At 38.8% G+C, this 18,694-nt stretch overlaps 1 protein-coding gene across 1 annotated transcript in view; it reads right to left on the bottom strand.

Moving 5' to 3' along the window:
• Positions 1-18,694, bottom strand: part of malrd1 (MAM and LDL receptor class A domain containing 1) — a 118,508-nt gene that overhangs the window by 67,141 nt on the left and 32,673 nt on the right. The window contains exon 18 of the mRNA XM_062993528.1: positions 8,840-9,125. Coding sequence (XP_062849598.1) covers positions 8,840-9,125 — 286 coding nt within the window. The remainder of the gene's footprint in view (positions 1-8,839; positions 9,126-18,694) is intronic.

Consider the following 18,694-nt stretch of genomic DNA (forward strand, 5'->3'; position numbering starts at 1 on the left):
GTGGGCGAGCTTACGTAATTAGCCCTGTCCCACCTGTGCACTTAAAATAATATATATTTTTTTTAATGTAACAATTTAAAATATAATACAACATTAAACAATATAATAATATTACCTTACTCTAGTTTAAGTAGACAACAGTCCAAGAACACAAATCTGCTGAAACTCTGTTAGAACCAAAGTTGGTGTTTTTCTTTTGTTTTTTTGCAGGAAATGAATAAGAGTGTTAGTAAGTAAGTACATGTCAGCTTAAGTGCTTAGTAAAAAGGTGGGTTTTTAATCACCAGACAGAGGAAGCTCGTTCCACCACTTGGGTGCAAGTACAGAGAAGAGCCTTGATGCTTGTCTTCCTCAAGTTTTGGGTGGAGGATCAAGTCGAGCGAAACTAGAGGCTTGGAGGTTGCGCGGTACAGAGCGGGGTTTTATGAGTTCTCTAAGGTAGTTTGGGGCTGGTCCATTTTTGGCTTTGTAGGTGAGCATCAGTGTTTTAAACTGAATGTGTGCAGCTACAGGAAGCCAGTGAAGAGAACGCAGCAGTGGGATGATGTGGCAGTGTTTAGGTTGGTTAAGAAACCAGGGGAGCAGCTGCATTTCGAATGAGTTGCAGGGGGAGTTGCAGGTGTTTAATAGTGCACATAGCACCTGCCAGGAGGGAGTTACAGTAGTCCAGCCTATTTGAAACATTTCACAGTGAGCAGGTGGCTTGGTTACAGGTGAGAGTACCATGATTGTGTAAGAAAAGAAGGTTCCAGTGTTTTCAACAAAGATAGGTTGTGAATCACAGGTTCTTGTTTTTATTTATTTTTACTAAATGTCCCAGCTTTTTCTGGAATTAAACTTTGCATATTAAAGTAACATTAAAGAACGCTAATAAAAGCATCGACAGGCAGCTCACTACTTACGCACACTTAAAAGCTATGGACCAATTAGTAGTATGTGCTCCATATTTTTTAAATTACCAGTTAATTCTATTTTACACTTGTTTTGTTCTGTTCATTCAGTTGCTTTTTTGCAGAGAACTGTATTTATAATACGCTCCTTCACCTTCATGCTGCCTGCTATAATCTATATGAGCTTATTCAGGGTTACTGCTAATGCCCAATTAGGAAACCCAAGCCAAAACCAGTAAATGTGATTAATGAGTGTTAATTAATTAAAAAGTGATTCATCTGTAACAATTAATGAACTCATATGTGAACCAGTAGTAGTTCTTTACTTTTTAATTGTGTGGAAGAAATGTTAAGCTTGCTGCACTAGCAGGTTAATGCCAATTTGTAATTAATTAGGGTGGATGACTTGTCTCGAACATGAGTGTGTGAGATCAAAGCAGTGAGATTAATAAGATTAGCTTATTATCAGATAATAAGTTCACATTGTCTGCCATGCTCATGCTGTAGCATTAGTGCTGTATTTTTATCCTATACTACAGCTACAGTAAATACAGCTGTGGAGTAAAGAACAAGGATACACATACAGACTGTTAAGACATGAACAAAGAACGTGCACTACTGGATATTAACAAAAGTATGGACATGCCATTCCAAACTTATGGGCACTGACATGGAATTCACTCATCTTCATCCTCCACTTTCCAATATAAGCATTTGGTTTATTCTGTTAGACTGATTTTATACACCTGTCGGCAATGGATGTGGCTCAAAGACCTCGACAAAAAAAACATGGGTGTCCACATATTCACAGCCATAAAATGAATGACAACCATCTTCTTAAAGAAGTAGAAGGTTGCTCATACTAGTTTATTTGGTAACTGTGAGAGATTAATAGAAACAATCAAGTATCATGTCTGTTTTGTCGATTTGAACACAGATCTAATCCTAATATTAATACCTAATCCTGATACTAATGCTGGTCCCTGCTCCTGATTGTGGAGGACGAGGTTGCTCCACGCCCCCTCCGACACGTGCCCAGCAATCAAACATCTTATCACCTACACTTGACGAGTGCAGTGTGATACAACGCTGTGCACGGAGGGCCACACCCTCTACCGCACTCCTTCCCCATCTCTGTGCAGGCGCTACCAACCAGCCAGCAGAGGTCGTAATCGCACTAGTCTGAAAGAGAGTCTCCATCCGGCTTAGTCCCGCCCCTTATATGAACAACAGGCCAATCGTTGTTCATGTAGCCACTCAGCCTCAGCTGGCAAGGCAGAGCCGAGATTCGATACGATGTATTCGAGATCTCAGCTCTGGTGAACAGCGTGTGCTTTACCGCTCCACCACCTGAGTGGTGGGCTAATACTTTAAGGTTGAAAAAATCATAAAACATCTCATATTTTTCATTTTACTAATTATTATATCTTAAGTAGCTTAAAACTTGGAGAATAGTACTATGAAATACTACTGCAATTTGTTTTATTATTATTTTGTTTATGCATTTTCTCCCCCTTTTCTCCCGACTGTTAGCGTATCCCATTACCCAATTGCATTAAGCTTCCTCTCTACTGATGTTAATCTCTGCCCTGGTTGAGAAGAGCTAAGACTAACACATGCCCCCTCCGACATGTGTCCAGTAGCCGACAGCATCTTTTCACCTGCACGAGGCGAGTTCATATGTGGATAAGCTTTGTATACAGAGAGACACACCCTGATCACCGCATTATCCCTCGACTCAGTTATGAGGAATCCCCATCCGGCTTTCACCCTGTATGAACAACAGGCAATCGTTGTTCATGTAGGTGCCCATCCTGCCGCATAGCACAGCTGAGATTTAAAACAATGTGTTTGAAATGTCAGCTCTGGTGTGCTAGCGTGTTTTACCCCTGTGCCACCTGGGTGCCCATTAATTGTCTACAATTTTTTATGGTTCTTGCTTTACCTTTCAAACTTTAATGCTTCTACAAACTTCTACATGTTCTCAATCATAAAAAAACATGTTGGGAACAGACACTATGGCTGAGCAAAAATACAGACATAGAGTTTTTGTTTTGGACAAGACCACACAGAGTCACAGAGATACACACTAATATTCTTAAGGAAAAACATGTTTAGCTTTAAGCAAGGCAGGAACATTTGTTCCTTTTTCTCACTCCCTGTGGTCTGTTCAATCAATAAAACAACAAGATTATGAATTAAAACGTCACATCTACCTTTATACCGCACTTGTTCTCATTATGTCTTTGTCTCAGAGGAATCAATGTACAAGGACCCTGTTGATCTGCGCTAGAACCCATGTTTTACAGCAATTTATTCTGGAAAGACATTGAATGGCAACTTTTGTAGTTACTAAATTGAATCAATGGGCTAAATCAATATAACTGTTTTACCAATAGCTTGCATTTGGGAAAAACAAGCAAACACCACCAGCAAAAAATGTGTGAGCTTATTCACTAACCTCTGTTCATCATGGGTAAGTGCAACACATTTGTGGGAAATGCTGTGGCTAAAAAGTCCCATCACAAACATAAAAATGACAACAGAAAATAAGTAGTATATACAGTACACTGATCAGCCATAACATTAAAACCACCTCCTTGTTTCTACACTCACTGTCCATTTTATCAGCTCCACTTACCATATAGAAGCACTTTGTAGTTCTACAATTACTGACTGTAGTCCATCTATTTATCTACATACTTTTTTTAGCCTGCTATCACCCTGTTCTTCATTGGTCAGGACCCCCACAGAGCAGGTATTATTTGGGTGGTGGATCATTCTCAGCACTGCAGTGACACTGACATGGTGGTGGTGTGTTAGTGTGTGTTGTGCTGGTATGAGTGGATCAGACACAGCAGTGCTGATGGAGTTTTTAAATACCGTGTCCACTCACTGTCCACTCTATTAGACACTCCTACCTAGTTGGTCCACCTTGTAGATGTAAAGTCAGAGACGATTGCTCATCTATTGCTGCTGTTTGAGTTGGTCATCTTCTAGACCTTCATCAGTGGTCTCAGGATGCTGCAAACTGGGTGCTGTTGGCTGGATATATTTTTGGTTGGTGGACTATTCTCAGTCCAGCAGTGACAGTGAGGTGTTTAAAAACTCCAGCAGCGCTGCTGTGTCTTATACACTCATTCCAGCACAACACACACTAACACACCACTACAGTGCTGAGAATGATCCACCACCCAAATAATACCTTCTCTGTAGTGGTCCTGACCATTGAAAAACAGGATGAAAGGGGGCTAACAAAGCATGCAGAGAAACAGATGGACTACAGTCAGTAATTGTAGAACTACAAAGTGCTCCTATATGGTAAGTGGAGCTGATAAAATGGACAGTGAGTTATGGCTGATCGATGTATGTAAGAAGTATTTTTGCAACTCATTGTGGAGAGAGTGGACAAAAAAGGTATAGAATCAGAATGAATACTGGATGTAAAACTGAACCAGCTGATCCACTGGTCTACCGGCCTGTGACAACTAAATTCTTCTAAAATAATTAGAAAGAGGGAACCATAGCGCTCGCTTTACAATATAATACTAACAAGCACATTTTTTTTCTTTGTCTTATTGTCTTTATCTTATTAAAATGTCAAACTTGTTTTATTCAGGCTGGCAGTTTCATTTTTCTATTGCATTATGAGCTGGCAGGGTTTCCTGCCACAGTTGAGATGCTTCTCCCAGACAGTTCTCACTAAAGACAACCCATCAATAATTAATGCAGTGTGAGAAAGCAGGCCAACTTGTGTGGGGGGGTTGACACAAGGAGAATGTGCCATGAAATATAACTGTCACCAAATAGAAACCTATTTTTTAAATGCAAATACCAGATGGAGCTGCTTTAATGGAGTAATAAAGGTTTTATGGAATACAGACACCTTATGTTAAGGGGCTATTCAAGGAAGTCATAAATGAAGAGAAAGAGCAATCATGGGGTGCCATCAATGTGACTTAACAATGGCAGCAGAATTAGGGTCATATAACACTCTGTGAATTGACGGGACACGTCGCTGTGTCCATGTACGTTTTCTAAATTGACTGCCCTGATAGATAAGATATCCTTTATTTGTCATATATACATATACAGGTGTACAGTACAATGAAATTCTTTCTTCGCATATCCCAGCTGGTGTTGGAAGCTGGGGTCAGAGCGCAGGGTCAGCCAACTTACGGCGCCCCTGGAGCAGACAGGGTTAAGGGCCTTGCTCAAGGACCCAACAGTGGCTACATAGCAGAGCCTGGATTTGAACCGCCAATCTTCCGGTTGATAGCCCAAAGCCCTACCCACTAGGCTACCACAGGCTACCATATGTCCCTAGGTATAATAAAGTGACTCTGTATTGCCATGAGATGGTTTGGTGTCTTGTCCGGGGTATATTCCTGTCTTGCACCCACTGTGCCCCAACCTCTCTGACTTCCTTTCTGAACCCTAACCACAGATACCCCTTTTCCACCAAAAAAAACCATGGTTCTTGAACCGGTTCTGTTCAGGTTTCTCTGAACCTTGGTGTTCTGTAGAGAACCGACTCGCGTTTCCACCAGTTTTTGAGAACCAAGCAGCGTCATCATCGGTGGGCGTTACATACTAAGAGTTAAGAGAAGTAATAACATGGCGAAGTGTGTGGATTATGTGCGAGCATTTGTGCTGCTGTTACAGATGTTTGTTTTTATGTAAAAAGCATCAATCTAACTATCAGTGATAAGAAGACGTGAAGTGTTTGTCTCAGTTGTTGTTTTCTTTAGTTCATTAACGTGAGAGGAGTTTTGCGCTTCGCTTTCACCGCGACTCTCGGCGTAAATAGCCGATAAAACATCATTAAAGTTCCACAACACCCATCTGTGTGAACTAAACAACAAATCCACTCTAAAATACAACATATATCTGTGTTTAACTGTATTCACTTCATGTGTGGTGTTGCCGCAGCTCGGGGAGTTGAAAAAGCTTCACGCTTTATTTTTCACGTTAAGCGTGTTTTGTTCTGTGCGGGTCACTTTTATCTCGTAATATCACACAGTTCATCTTTTTAAAGGCACTTTGAAAATATAAGCGGCAAACTGGCTCAAAATGTAATCAGGAAAACTTTAAAAGATAAAAATGCAGCATTAAGCTCCATACGAGACTCCAGCTGACGCCATTGTTGCTAACGCGCCATGCTGTACAACATGACACGCCCACTGATGGACGTCACGGTTCGGGCTGAAAAACCAAGTATTCTGTGGTGCCAGATTGGCCCGCTAGTTCACTGTCTGGAACCTCTTTTTTTCCGGTGGAAACACGTGGAACCGGTTCAAAATCAAGTTTGGGAACTGGAACGGGCTCCGTGCTGCGTCGGTGGAAAAGGGGTAACAAGATGTTCACAAGTCACAAAATACGGGTCCAAGTCAAGTCACGAGTCTTTAGGCTAGAGTTCGAGTCAAGTCACGAGTCTTTAGGCTAGAGTCCGAGTCAAGTCACGAGTCAATATAATCTAAACAAAACATATATTGGAAATGTAGCATAGAAATAAACAAATAATCTGTAAGTTCAGATAAAAAAACAACAACAGATTAGCGACTGTATTTAGCCGTTTTTCTCAGTGCCTTTACTTTCCTAGGTACCAGTTAAAAGCTTAAACTGACGTTTTTTTTTCATTAAAAATTACGGCACAGCGGCCAAAATCCCAAACACAGCAAAAGATCCATAACACTGCTTACCTTAGCTTATGTTCTTCCAGGTGCTATTAAATTTATAACCGTGTGTCCCATTAGAAATATAATCCGTTATTTTGTAAATGTGCTTATAATTAAAAACCTCCAAACTTTTTCCGGTTGTGAAGTAAAACACAAACTCGTTAGAAAGCCAATCAAGCGTTTCATTGACACATCATCTGTGTGATGCTGCAAACTAAATACATGCAAATAACAGCATTTCTTACTAACAATTACAATCAGAAGGTCTGATTGGTTCAGAAAGCGGTTCTTAAAATCATTAGCGCCAATCCTGTTAGAGCATTCCATTCACATTATCTGTTACAGTGAAGTGCACTACGTAGGGTATTCCACCATTTTAAGTAGAGAGCAACGCTTCATCATTACACCGGAAGCTGGCTGTAACATTTGGCCATTGCGTGCGTTGCGGTTTAAAACGGCCGGAGCGTTATTAGAGAGCAGAAAATGACATGATCAGAATGATGTCGGATCATATATATATATATATTAGGGCTGTCGAAGTTAACGCAATAATAATGCATTAACGCGATCTCAATTTAACGCAATTAAAAAAATTTGTGCCGTTAACGCAAATTTTATTTGGCCCTGCAAGTCATCCGTAGTTCATGTTGAAACTTGACCGTGTGGTCTGACTAGGGTTGCCAACTTTCAGAACTGGAAATAAGGAACACCCTGGGCTGGCAGGATGCCAAGTGTTTACCTGAAAGGGAGGGGGGGGGGGTTTGCACCTGTAAACAATACAACGAGTCTTACACCATCATAGGAACATTATTAAAATGTTTTATTTAGGCTGTTTAACATTTATTATTTTCATTCTTTATAATAAATCAGAACCATATTTTAGGTAAAACAACATAAAGTACATCATGTAACCTTTTTTCTCAATAGTGAAAACAAAATTTTTACATAATCCATCTTCACACTGACATGCAGCCCTGGTTGTGGACTGCGTTGCCCACCCCAGCGCCCCCATAGCGTCGGCCCTGCTTGTGTTACTTTAGTTTCGCCCTAAGCCGGATTCGAACCTAGGGCAGAAGAACGTGCACTATGCGCTCTGCCCACTGCGCTACTCAAACAGCGGAGTATTTATAGTGGTGGTAAATTCGGTTCATTTCATGCACTCGGGTTAATCTGAGTCACTCAGTAATGTGATCTGGTTCACTTGTCACGATACAACCACAGAAAAGTCTGTTCTCTGATGGAGAAATTTTAACCTACAATCTGACATATATACGAAGTCAAGAGTCTCTGCTGGATAGTATTAATGCCTAGTATGTGAGTGAATAAAACTCCCTTACAGTTTTCTCTTGTCCCAGCAGTTTTTAACATAAGTACATTTAGCATAAAATGTGTTCACCATTTTAATTGTAACATTTGACTTAAAAATCCTTGTATTCTATAACACTTACACAGATTTTTTTTAAATGCAATCAATCGCGATTAACTATATGAAATTCTGAGATTAATCGCGATAAAATTTTTTAATCGTTTGACAGCCTTAATATACAGTATATATATATATATACACAAAACATTGTCACACGTAACTAATGTTGCTCACTTTTGTTGGCCACAAGTCATTTTATGCGAGTCACGAGTCGAGTCTGAGTCATTTGAAACGAGTCCGAGTCGAGTCTGAAGTCGCTGTGTTCTGAAAAGGAATGGCAGTATTACAAATGGTAAATGCATTACCGTCCCAACTTTTTTTGGAATGTGTTGCAGGGCTGAAAGGCAGGAATGGATCAAATGAAATCGATCAGACAAGACCTGAAGAGTCTTGGGTTTAAATGCAAGAAACACTGTGTTTTTATTTCCATTTGCTTTTTTTGTCCCAACTTTTTTCTACAACTGAGTTGGGGTTGTAAAAATACACTACAAGTATCAAAACTGCTTGTCAAAATGAGGAGGTCTGCTCAGAGCCATCCAAAGAAATCTTGAATTAAAAGTAAATTGAGCGGCTGATGTACAGATGATTTGTACACAGTATACGAGTTTGATTGGAAATCACAGTAGTGCTTTTTACAGTTCAGCCTCTCAGTGCCAGGTTCCTGACTGCACAGATGGCTATAAAAATACAGAGGCTTGTATCAGCCAAAACCCTGAATCTACAGCCTCTAGTTCACAGTCCACAGAATCACAGAACAGAGACAAGGGAATTAGCTATTCTTGAGCCAACAAAGTAAAAGAAAATAAATCATTAAAGTAAGGTGGGCTAATAAAATCAAAACATACCAGAAGGTGGCAGAACAGGCAAGTCTGTCTTGGGATTGTGGCTGAGAAGACAGCCTGGTGAGAAAATGATGTCATCAAGGCAGCTGTCTCCTCTTCCACTTTGGCCAACTTCGCCCTCAAACATGACCCTGAAGTGTGCATTAGAGATGAGGGGCACTTCCTGTCTGATCCAGAAGTTGCCTTGATGTCCAGTGAGGTTGAGAAGGAGAGAAGGGGCGGACTTAGTAATCAAATACACATTCAGAGTGCCAGCACCCTCACCAGACATGTGCAGGTAGAAGACCATCTACAAGACAAAGAAAGATGCTTACAGAATAAAGTTCAGTTGTTTTATAAACTATTACTAAAAGTCCACACACTGTCCATTTTATCAACTCCATTTACAATATAGAAGCACTTGTAGTCCTACAATTACTGACTGTAGTCCATCTGTTTCTCTGCATGCTTTGTTAGCCCCCTTTCATGCTGTTCTTCAATGGTCAGGACCCCCATAGAGCAGGTATTATTTGGGTGGTGGGTCATTCTCAGCACTGCAGTGACACTGACATGGTGGTGGTGTGTTAGTGTGTGTTGTGCTGGTATGAGTGGATAAGGCACAGCAGTGCTGATGGAGTTTTTAAACACCCCACTGTCACTGCTGGACTGAGAATAGTCCACCAACCAGAGATATCCACCCAACAGCGCCCCATGGGCAGCATCCTGTGACCACTGATGAAGGTCTAGAAGATGACCAACTCAAACAGCAGCAATAGATGAGTGATCGTCTCTGACTTTACATCTACAAGGTGGACCAACTAGGTAGGAGTGTCTAATAGAGTGGACAGTGAGTGGACACAGTATTTAAAAACTCCAGCAGCACTGCTGTGTCTGATCCACTCATACCAGCACAACACACACTAACACATCACCACCATGTCAGTATTACTGCAGTGCTGAGAATGATCCACCACCTAAATAATACCTGCTCTGTTGTGATTCTGGGAGAGTCCTGACCATTAAAGAACAGGATGAAAGCAGGCTAAAAAGGTATGTAGAAAAATAGATGGACTACAGTCAGTAATTGTAGAACTACAAAGTGCTTCTATATGGTAAGTGGAGCTGATAACATGGACAGTGAGTGTAGAAACAAGGAGGTGGTTTTAATGTTATGCCTGATCAGTGTAAGCTACAATAAATTGTCATTCTGAAAATATACTGAAAAAATACATTCCCACAAGCTCCACACGTCTATTTTCTCTTCAATTTCAGCAATTTGCTCCCGCTGTCATGCTGTCAGACTGCAATTGATTAGTATTGCAGAAGCATCTGAGAAAGGATAACATGTTTCTACCAGGTGGCCAATCATCTATAGTTTCCATTATTTTGGTCCCTTTCTTTGTTTCTTTCACAGTAAATGGAAAGTGGATTGATTCCTTTATGGGTGCAGCTTAAAATAGAGTAAAGGTTTTACAGTTGCCAGACCTATGCCAGTACAATGTACATACATTCCCACCTGTCTCCCTTTCTACCATGTTGTACCCTCTTTCTCTTTCTTTGAGCATTGTGGGTAGTAGGGGGTGTGCTGGTGGTGACAGTAAAAACAGGAGGTTGGAGATCCTTTCCGAATTAATTTTTTATGACTTTTCTGTTTCATTGTGCAATACAGATCTTATTAATTAATTGTTTCCACGTTAATGTCGGCAATAATGCCAGCATAGGAGCACATGATTCCTCAGACTCCTGTCTCTTTGCTATCAGTAAGAACGTTTATCCACTATTTGAGCAGCCTCCTAAAGAAACAAAGCAGTTTTCATTTTTCAAAAAGAAACAACAAACCTGGTAATTATATACAGTAGCACCTTGTAACTCAACATCCCCTAAACTCAAAATCTATAAAACTCGACGCCCTTCGTCGAGAAATTTGTACCCCTAAACTCAATGTTTCCCTTAAACTCAATGTGTTTAGTTTCTTTAAAAATATATATTTAAAAAATATATATATCTATTTAATTTCAAATGAACAATAACCAGCTGTTTTGTTCAGCGCTTGGCTTGAGCGGTGCAGTAAAACGTCATCAAAGTGTGCATATGAGACAAATTTGCATTTGTGTGGAATAACAGTCAATAGTGGTGGGCGGATCGATCCAAATATCGATATTATCGATACCAACATTGGTATTGGTATTGTATCGATACTAGTGTGATGAGATAGATACTTTAATTTGACTTTTTCTCCGCTACATTCAGCACGTTCCTCCCGTTTCGTCAGAAAGTAAAGACCATGTGTGTACAGACTCCTCCGCTCCTCTCACATCTTACATGCACACCTTGCTCCTCCCCTCCTGTGTTTTGTTGTGGTACCATCATGTTGTTAAAATCCTAACAGACATCAGTACATTGGTGGACATTGGAAGATTGTAAGTTTTTGAATACTTTGCTTTGCAGATACAGAAATAGGGGTAATTTTATGGAAATAATAATGATGGTAATGTTGTGGGACAGTAAAGCACCTAGAAATAAGAAATTTAAACTTTGAATCCACTTTAAATATCAGAATTTATTTACAACCCTACTGAGAGCAGCTACTTACAAAAAAATGTATGTATTACAATAATACACTCAAATATCATGTCAATTCATTCAGATTTAGCAATTTGAAGATGCATTTACCTTAATTATTAAAAAGTATCGGTATCGGTATCGATATTGGCGATACTGGCCCTGTATTTACTTGGTATCGGATTGATACCAAATTTTGCAGGATCGCACACCACTAACAGTCAAATCCACTCTGAAAGTGTCCACATGTATTTGTGTTTAGCTGGATTTTTCTCCTGTTTCACTTTTAAACTTGTGTTATAGCTCAGGTTTCTGAAAAATTGTAAGAATCAGCTTTTCCGAGAGAGTCTGAAACATTTATTGTTAAAAAGCTGCGCAAAAGCTAATGTGCCACTTCTCATGTGAATGTGCCTTTACTGAATGGAATACGGTATTCCAAGATTAGGAAGCATAAGAAAACAATAAAGAAGTAAAGCTAAAGATCAGGTTTCATTGTATTTTATATTGATTTTTAACTGTTTTTAATTGTATTTCAGTGTTTTTATATTATATTTGTGTTATTTTCAGTGTAGAAGTGTGAAAAACAACCACATTCTTTTACATAAGCCTAAAATATAAGCAGGTCCACGGAACCACAGAACACATTAACAGGTTTCCTAAATATACTTATCGGAAAAAATACCTTAAAACTCAACGCCTTTTAAACTCAACGCCATTCCCAGAACCAACTGACGTTGAGTTTCAAGGTACCACTGTATTTCTGTCAATCATGCATTTATCCATACCACTCCAAAAAGTGGTCTAATGTTTTATTAACAATGTTTTCCTTTCATACTTTTGGAACACTATGGAAAAGTACTGTACTTGGAGCATTGAACTGATTCCTCCTGTCTATTTGAATGGCTATATAATCTGATTAATCTGGCTGTTAAACTTACTGTAGAGTTAAATACCTCTGCTATACGTATCAGTTCTAAAACCATGAAATGTTTTCTTGAGGTGAGTATGTTAAAAGAACCTGCTCACCCGGTGCTTCTCAAAAAGCTTTCAAAGTTATCAGGTAAACTGGAGCCTAAGCCTAGTGGTAGTGCTGGTAGCGTGGAAGCTAAATGTGTGCATTAACAGTGGTGCATCATGAACCCTGCACTGAACACATAGGTGTGGCCACTCCAGCAGTGGAACACGGTGTTAGGCTTACAGAGCAAAGCATTATACACAGACTGAAAGCAGTGAGGATAGAATTAACAAAGTTGTTTTAAAAAATTTGAAAGTGTTCCTGATGAGCTTTATAACTCTCATCCATTCACAGAAGCATGTACATATAAGTACAACTATGCTTTTCTCCATAGCTAAAAAACTTATTGGAAATTACTACAGGATAAATTAAATTAAAAAATAAAATTATTTTAATAATAATAATAATAATAATATTTTAGTAATAACTACTGCCATAAAAAAAGGATTTCTTGATGAATTTAATAAACCTTAAAGCAGGGGTGTCAAACCCCTGTTTTCACTGCATTATGATTGCCCTCAAAGGGCCGATTGTAACGTATCCTGATGATTGACAATTTCTTGTTTTTCTTGGAGGCTAAATTCTGTTTGGTGTCAAAATGCCAAATTTATACTGTATATTTATAATGTATATCTATATTTATATTGTACTGCTTTACCACAGACACGGCCTCATAACACAAGAGACGTTCCGGTTTTTCTTCTTGAAGCACAAACTTGTATTCACTTTCCCGTCTTTCATTAAATTACCTTCCATCTGCTTCAATTTTCTCTTCTTGTACATTTGGGGATTATTTGTAAATATTTCTTAACATCACTTGTTGGCTGCTCAGCAGTGGTGTATAGTAGAGGTGGGCGGATCGATCCAAATATTGATAATATCGATACCAACGCTGGTATTGATATTGAGCAATACTCGTGTAAAAAGATCGATACTCAAGCTTTTTTTCTCTCCCGCACGCACTGACTGCTGTGCACGCGGATTCATCAAAGTCTACTCTCTGTCTGTAAGAGTAGCACTGTGCTGTGTCACACAGCACCCCCCCCCCCTCTCGTCTTTTGTTGTTGCACCGTCACGTGGCTCAGCGGCACCAGCCAAACAGCCATGCAGGTAGGCTCAGCCTGGCCCGCCCACTCAGCGCTCTCCTCAGAAAAAACAGAATACGTTTGAAACTGTTTACAGTATTTGTTGTGGTGTGTTAATTTTGTTGTATTGTGGTTTGTCAGCCCTCTACCTCAGGAGATTTTGTTTTAAGTTGTGTTGAGTGATATTTTTTACAAAAAACAGAATTGCACTGAAAGGAAGAAAATTCCTTATTTTTTATTGTTTTTCCTAAGAACAATTCTATTTGAAAAAAGAAACAAAGAAAGAAAGAACTAGAAAAGATGTCTAGTGAGGGGAGAATTTTTATTTTATTTTTGTATTGTGGTTTCTCCTTTTCTACCTCAAAAAAGATTGATTTTCCTAATGTTAAGGCAAACTTTGTTTTGTTACTGTTCCTTTGTTTCTAAACAAAAATGTTGATTGTGATAATAAAGTATTTTGTTGTCACGTACAATGTTTGGCGAAATTCTATCCTAGTTCTTTTGGATCCTTTGGATCTATGAAGCTTAAATATTAAAAAGTATCGGTATCGATATCGGCGATACTGGCCCTGCATTTACTTGGTATCGGATCGATACCAAAATTCCCGGTATCGCCCACCTCTAGTGTATAGTAACGAAGTAATAATACTTCGTTACAGTACTTAAGTAGTTTTTTGTAGTATCTGTACTTTACTGGAGTATAAAAAATATCGTTAACTTTCACTTTTACTTCACTACATTTCCTAAAGAAATTGTGTACTTTTACTCCGATACATTTGACGTATGCAAATTCGTTACTCGTTACTACAAAATAAAACGACAAGAATTTTTTTGCTAAATGATGTGAGATGTGTGACAGACTGCAGCAGGTTTGGCGAATCTGCACTTGTACATTAGATCGGTGGTTAAACACATTATTGCGCATGTGTAAACAAACAGATTGAAGCGCATCGTTCACCCAAAGACACGCAAATATCAGCATTTCAGAAGATCCCCGTCCAACACACTGATGTAAATTAAGAATGATTAACAAAGTAAATCCAGAGCATCATTGTTTATTATTATTATTATTATTACCATTAACATTGTTCAGATATCTAGCTACCATTTTCGATTACATTTGAACCACAAATATAACGTTTCACTAAATTAGTTTGTAATTACTTCAGTGCAGACATGAAGACTTGTCCATTATTTATAAAAACTCACCTACAGACAAATATTCTTGGTGTTGGTTGATTCTTGGTGTTGAGGAAAATGCATCTTTAACCCTTTAATGGTCTCAACAAGAACTCAACTTATTATGGATGATTTTTCAGCCGATGACTTCTAGTTGACACATAAGTTAGAAATGGTGTTTTCTTAAAGTAAGAATACCAATATTTTTTGAGTTTAACACGTCAATCAGATAGTAGATATGGCCCAAAAAGATGATTTAAATACAGCTTATTTTACCCATATATTTTACGCATATAAACTAATGGTTGAGCAGATCATTAAAGTGCTAAAAGTGCCACGTTTTGTAAAAATTTTGCTTCAAATTAATTCTGCCAAAATTCGGTTGTTTTTTGGTTATTGGGATGTATACAGTATGTATGACTTGAATGTACAACCTAAATAAAAAAATGTGACAGTATAAAAAATTTTAATAAAATAGATGCAGTGTTTTTTACATTTACATCGACTCTTTTTTCATCTTATATGGACCCAAAATATTTCGTGTTTTGTCTGGTCAACTTCATTACAATTCTTAACATACATAAACATGCATTTTAAGCCCACAACGCATTCTTAAAAAGTTGGAACAGGACAATTTAGGGCTAGTAATAAGGTTAAATAAGGTTAAATAATGACATGACTTCAAATAGGTGATGTGAACAGCTGATTATAATCATGAATTGGCACAAATCATGTTCAGATGGAAGGAAGAAAAAGGTTGTTAAGGTGGTTTACAGACTTAAAAGAACAATCTTCATATTTTTCAAAATGACTCTGAATTCTGTTAATACTAACAGCATTTACTTTTACTTCTACTTGTAATACTTAAGTTCATTTAATATCAAATTACTTTTGATACTTAAGTACATTAAACACCAGATACTTTTAGACTTTTACTCAAGTAATATTCTAAAAGGTGACTTTTACTTCTATCAAAGTAAATTTCTGGTAAGATACTTGTACTTTTACTCAAGTATGGACTTCAAGTACTTTATACACCACTGCCGCTCAGGTGGCGCAGCGGTAAAAAGTACGCTAGCACACCAGAGTTGGGGTTTCGAATACATCGTATCGAATCTCAGCTCTGCCTTTCCGACTGGGCTGTGCGGTTGCATGAACAACGATTGGCTGTTGTTCATAGGGGTAAAAAGTCGGATCATAGGTCCTCATAACTGGTGCGACTGTGGCTCCTGCTGGCTGACTGATGGCACCTGCACAGGGCTAAGGAATAACGCTGATGGGGGTGTGGCCCTCTGTACACAGTGCCTGTCAGTGTATGAACTCGACTCGTGCAGGTGAAATATGCAGTCTGTACTGACTGTACATGCCGGAGGGGGCAGATGTCAGTTGAGAGGCGTCCTCAGTCAGCGGTGAAGGGTCAAATCAGTATAGAGGACATGATCAGGGTAATTGGACACGACTAGATTAGGGGAGAAAATTGAAAAAAAAAAAAAAAAAACTCAGGTAAACGCTGATGTAGAAACACTGTCATCTAGTAGCTAGATACGGGTCACAAAATTGCCATGCATTGTGGGAGATGCAGTTTATGTACAATTTTACAGTGTATTTTAAGACAATCACACTTCTTTTAAGCTCTCGTGGGTCACATAAAATGACGTGGCGGGCCAGATTTGGCCCACAGGCCTTGAGTTTCACACGTGCCTTAAAGGTACAAAATAAAGAAAGTCATAAAAATAGTTAGTAGCAGGTTACACCTCTGTAATACTAATATAAGTGCTCAACTATATGGGTTGAGTTGAGCCATATACATTCTATTTATTATGACATTTATAAGCCTTTGCTTTTGAAACATGAGCAAGGACAATCTGTGGGCTAGTCACCTGGGTTAGATGTACTGACAGCAGCTTTTTATAAGGTTCATGAGGTTTATACTTGTTCGTACTTGACCCAGATATAAAATCTGCCTTCTGCTTATCTACCAGAGGGGAGTAATAATGCTTCTCCCTAAAAAAGTTAAACAAAACCTAATGAGGCATGAAATCTGTTAGTCAGATATGACCAAAATGATCCATTGTGGCAACCTCTAAAATACAGGAGCAGCCAAAAGAAGTAAAAAGATTCTAAATACTTTAGACACAGGAATCTAGTCTCCCATTTTTAAATGGATTACTAAATTTTATTAAAGATCCTTAACAAACCAACTAAAAAGTGTTAGACCAAAATTATTCATGGTAATCAATCCTGTTGCATTGCTTGTAAATAAGTTGTTTGTAATAACAGATTTACTCTCGTGTTCTAAAATAAAACACTCAAAATATGTCTTGTTTTACAAAATCAGGGAAAAAAAACCTTTGATAGGGTTGATGACATTTTTTTGTTCAGATCTCTTAAGGTATTTAGGATTGGTCCAAAGCTTACTTCATGTATACGTTTTGTATACTTATGTATACACTGATCAGCCATAACATTAAAACCACCTCCTTGTTTCTACACTCGCTGTCCATTTTATCAGCTCCACTTACTATATAGGAGCACTTTGTAGTTCTACAATTACTGACTGTAGTCCAGCTATTTCTCTGCATGCTTTGTTAGCCCCATTTCATGCTGTTCTTTAATGGTCAGGACTCTCCCAGGACCACCACAGAGCAGGTACTAATTAGGTGGTGGATGATTCTCAGCACTGCAGTGAGACTGACATGGTGGTGGTGTGTTAGTGTTTGCTGGGCTGGTATGAGTGAATCAGACACAGCCGTGCTGATGGAGTTTTCACTTACCTCACTGTCACTGCTGGACTGAGAATAGTCCACCCACCAAAAATATATCCAGCCAACAGCATCCTGTGGGCAGCATCCTGTGACTACTGATGAAGGTCTAGAAGATGACCAACTCAAACAGCAGCAACAGATGAGCGATCGTCTCTGACTCCATGTCGGTGTCACTACAGGGCTGAGAATGATCCACCACCCAAATAATACCTACTCTGTGGTGGTCCTAACTATTGAAGAACAGGATGAAAGCAGGTTAAAAAGGTATGTAGAGAAACAGATGGACTACAGTCAATAATTGTAGAACAACAAACTGCTTCTATATGGTAAGTAAATCTGATAAAATGGACAGTGAGTGTAGAAACAAAGAGGTGGTTTTAATGTAATGGCTGATCAGTGTATAGTTTGTCAAAAATAAATAGCACCCTCACAAGGCCTGTCCTAATTAACAAGGGAATATAACAAGTATACAGAAGAAGAAGAGGGTACGGGTACTGGACTGGCCTACCTGCAGTCCTGACCTGTCCCCAATAGAGAATGTGTGGAGAAGTTTGAAACGAAAAATGCGGCAGCGACGACCCCGTACTGTTGCACATCTTAAGACGTGTTTGCAGGAAGAAATGAGACAAAATAAAAGCTGAAACACTAAATCACTTGGTCTCCTCGGTGCCAAAACGTCTTTTAAGTGTGGTGAAAAGGAATTGCAACATTACAAAATGGTAAATGCTTCACTGTCCCAACTTTTTTTGGAATGTGTTGCAGGCCTGAAATGCAGGATTGGATGTTTATAAATAAATGAAATTAAGTTGAGCAGATAAAACATGAAATATCTCAGTTTCATTCTGTCTGCAATCAAATAAAAGTCAAAGTAAATGTAAGAAATGTTTTTTTTTTTTATTATTTGCATTTTCCATGCTGTCCCAACTTTTTTCTGATTTGGGGTTGTATTATTACACTGTTGTAGGCTCTGGGATAAAGTATGGTTATAATCTCAGAGCTGCCTACTGTCCGAGAGGGGAAGGGGGCTGAAACAGCCTAGCTATTTGGAGGTGCACTTGTCAGTGTGGTCCCAATGCCAGTCCCAAGCCTGGATAAAATTAGAAGTGTTGCATCAGGAAGAGCATTCAGCGTAAAAACTGTGCCAAGTCTGATATATGGACCAGATACAGGCAAAGAAGCCGAACGAAGAAAAGGAATTTATTAGTGTTGACTATTTTCTCTCTATTTTCTTGTTCTTAGTGATATTTTAAATAAAATCATTTAAAGTATCTTT

The sequence above is a fragment of the Trichomycterus rosablanca genome, chromosome 4 (assembly GCF_030014385.1).
Source record: "Trichomycterus rosablanca isolate fTriRos1 chromosome 4, fTriRos1.hap1, whole genome shotgun sequence".
Lineage (NCBI taxonomy): Eukaryota > Metazoa > Chordata > Actinopteri > Siluriformes > Trichomycteridae > Trichomycterus > Trichomycterus rosablanca.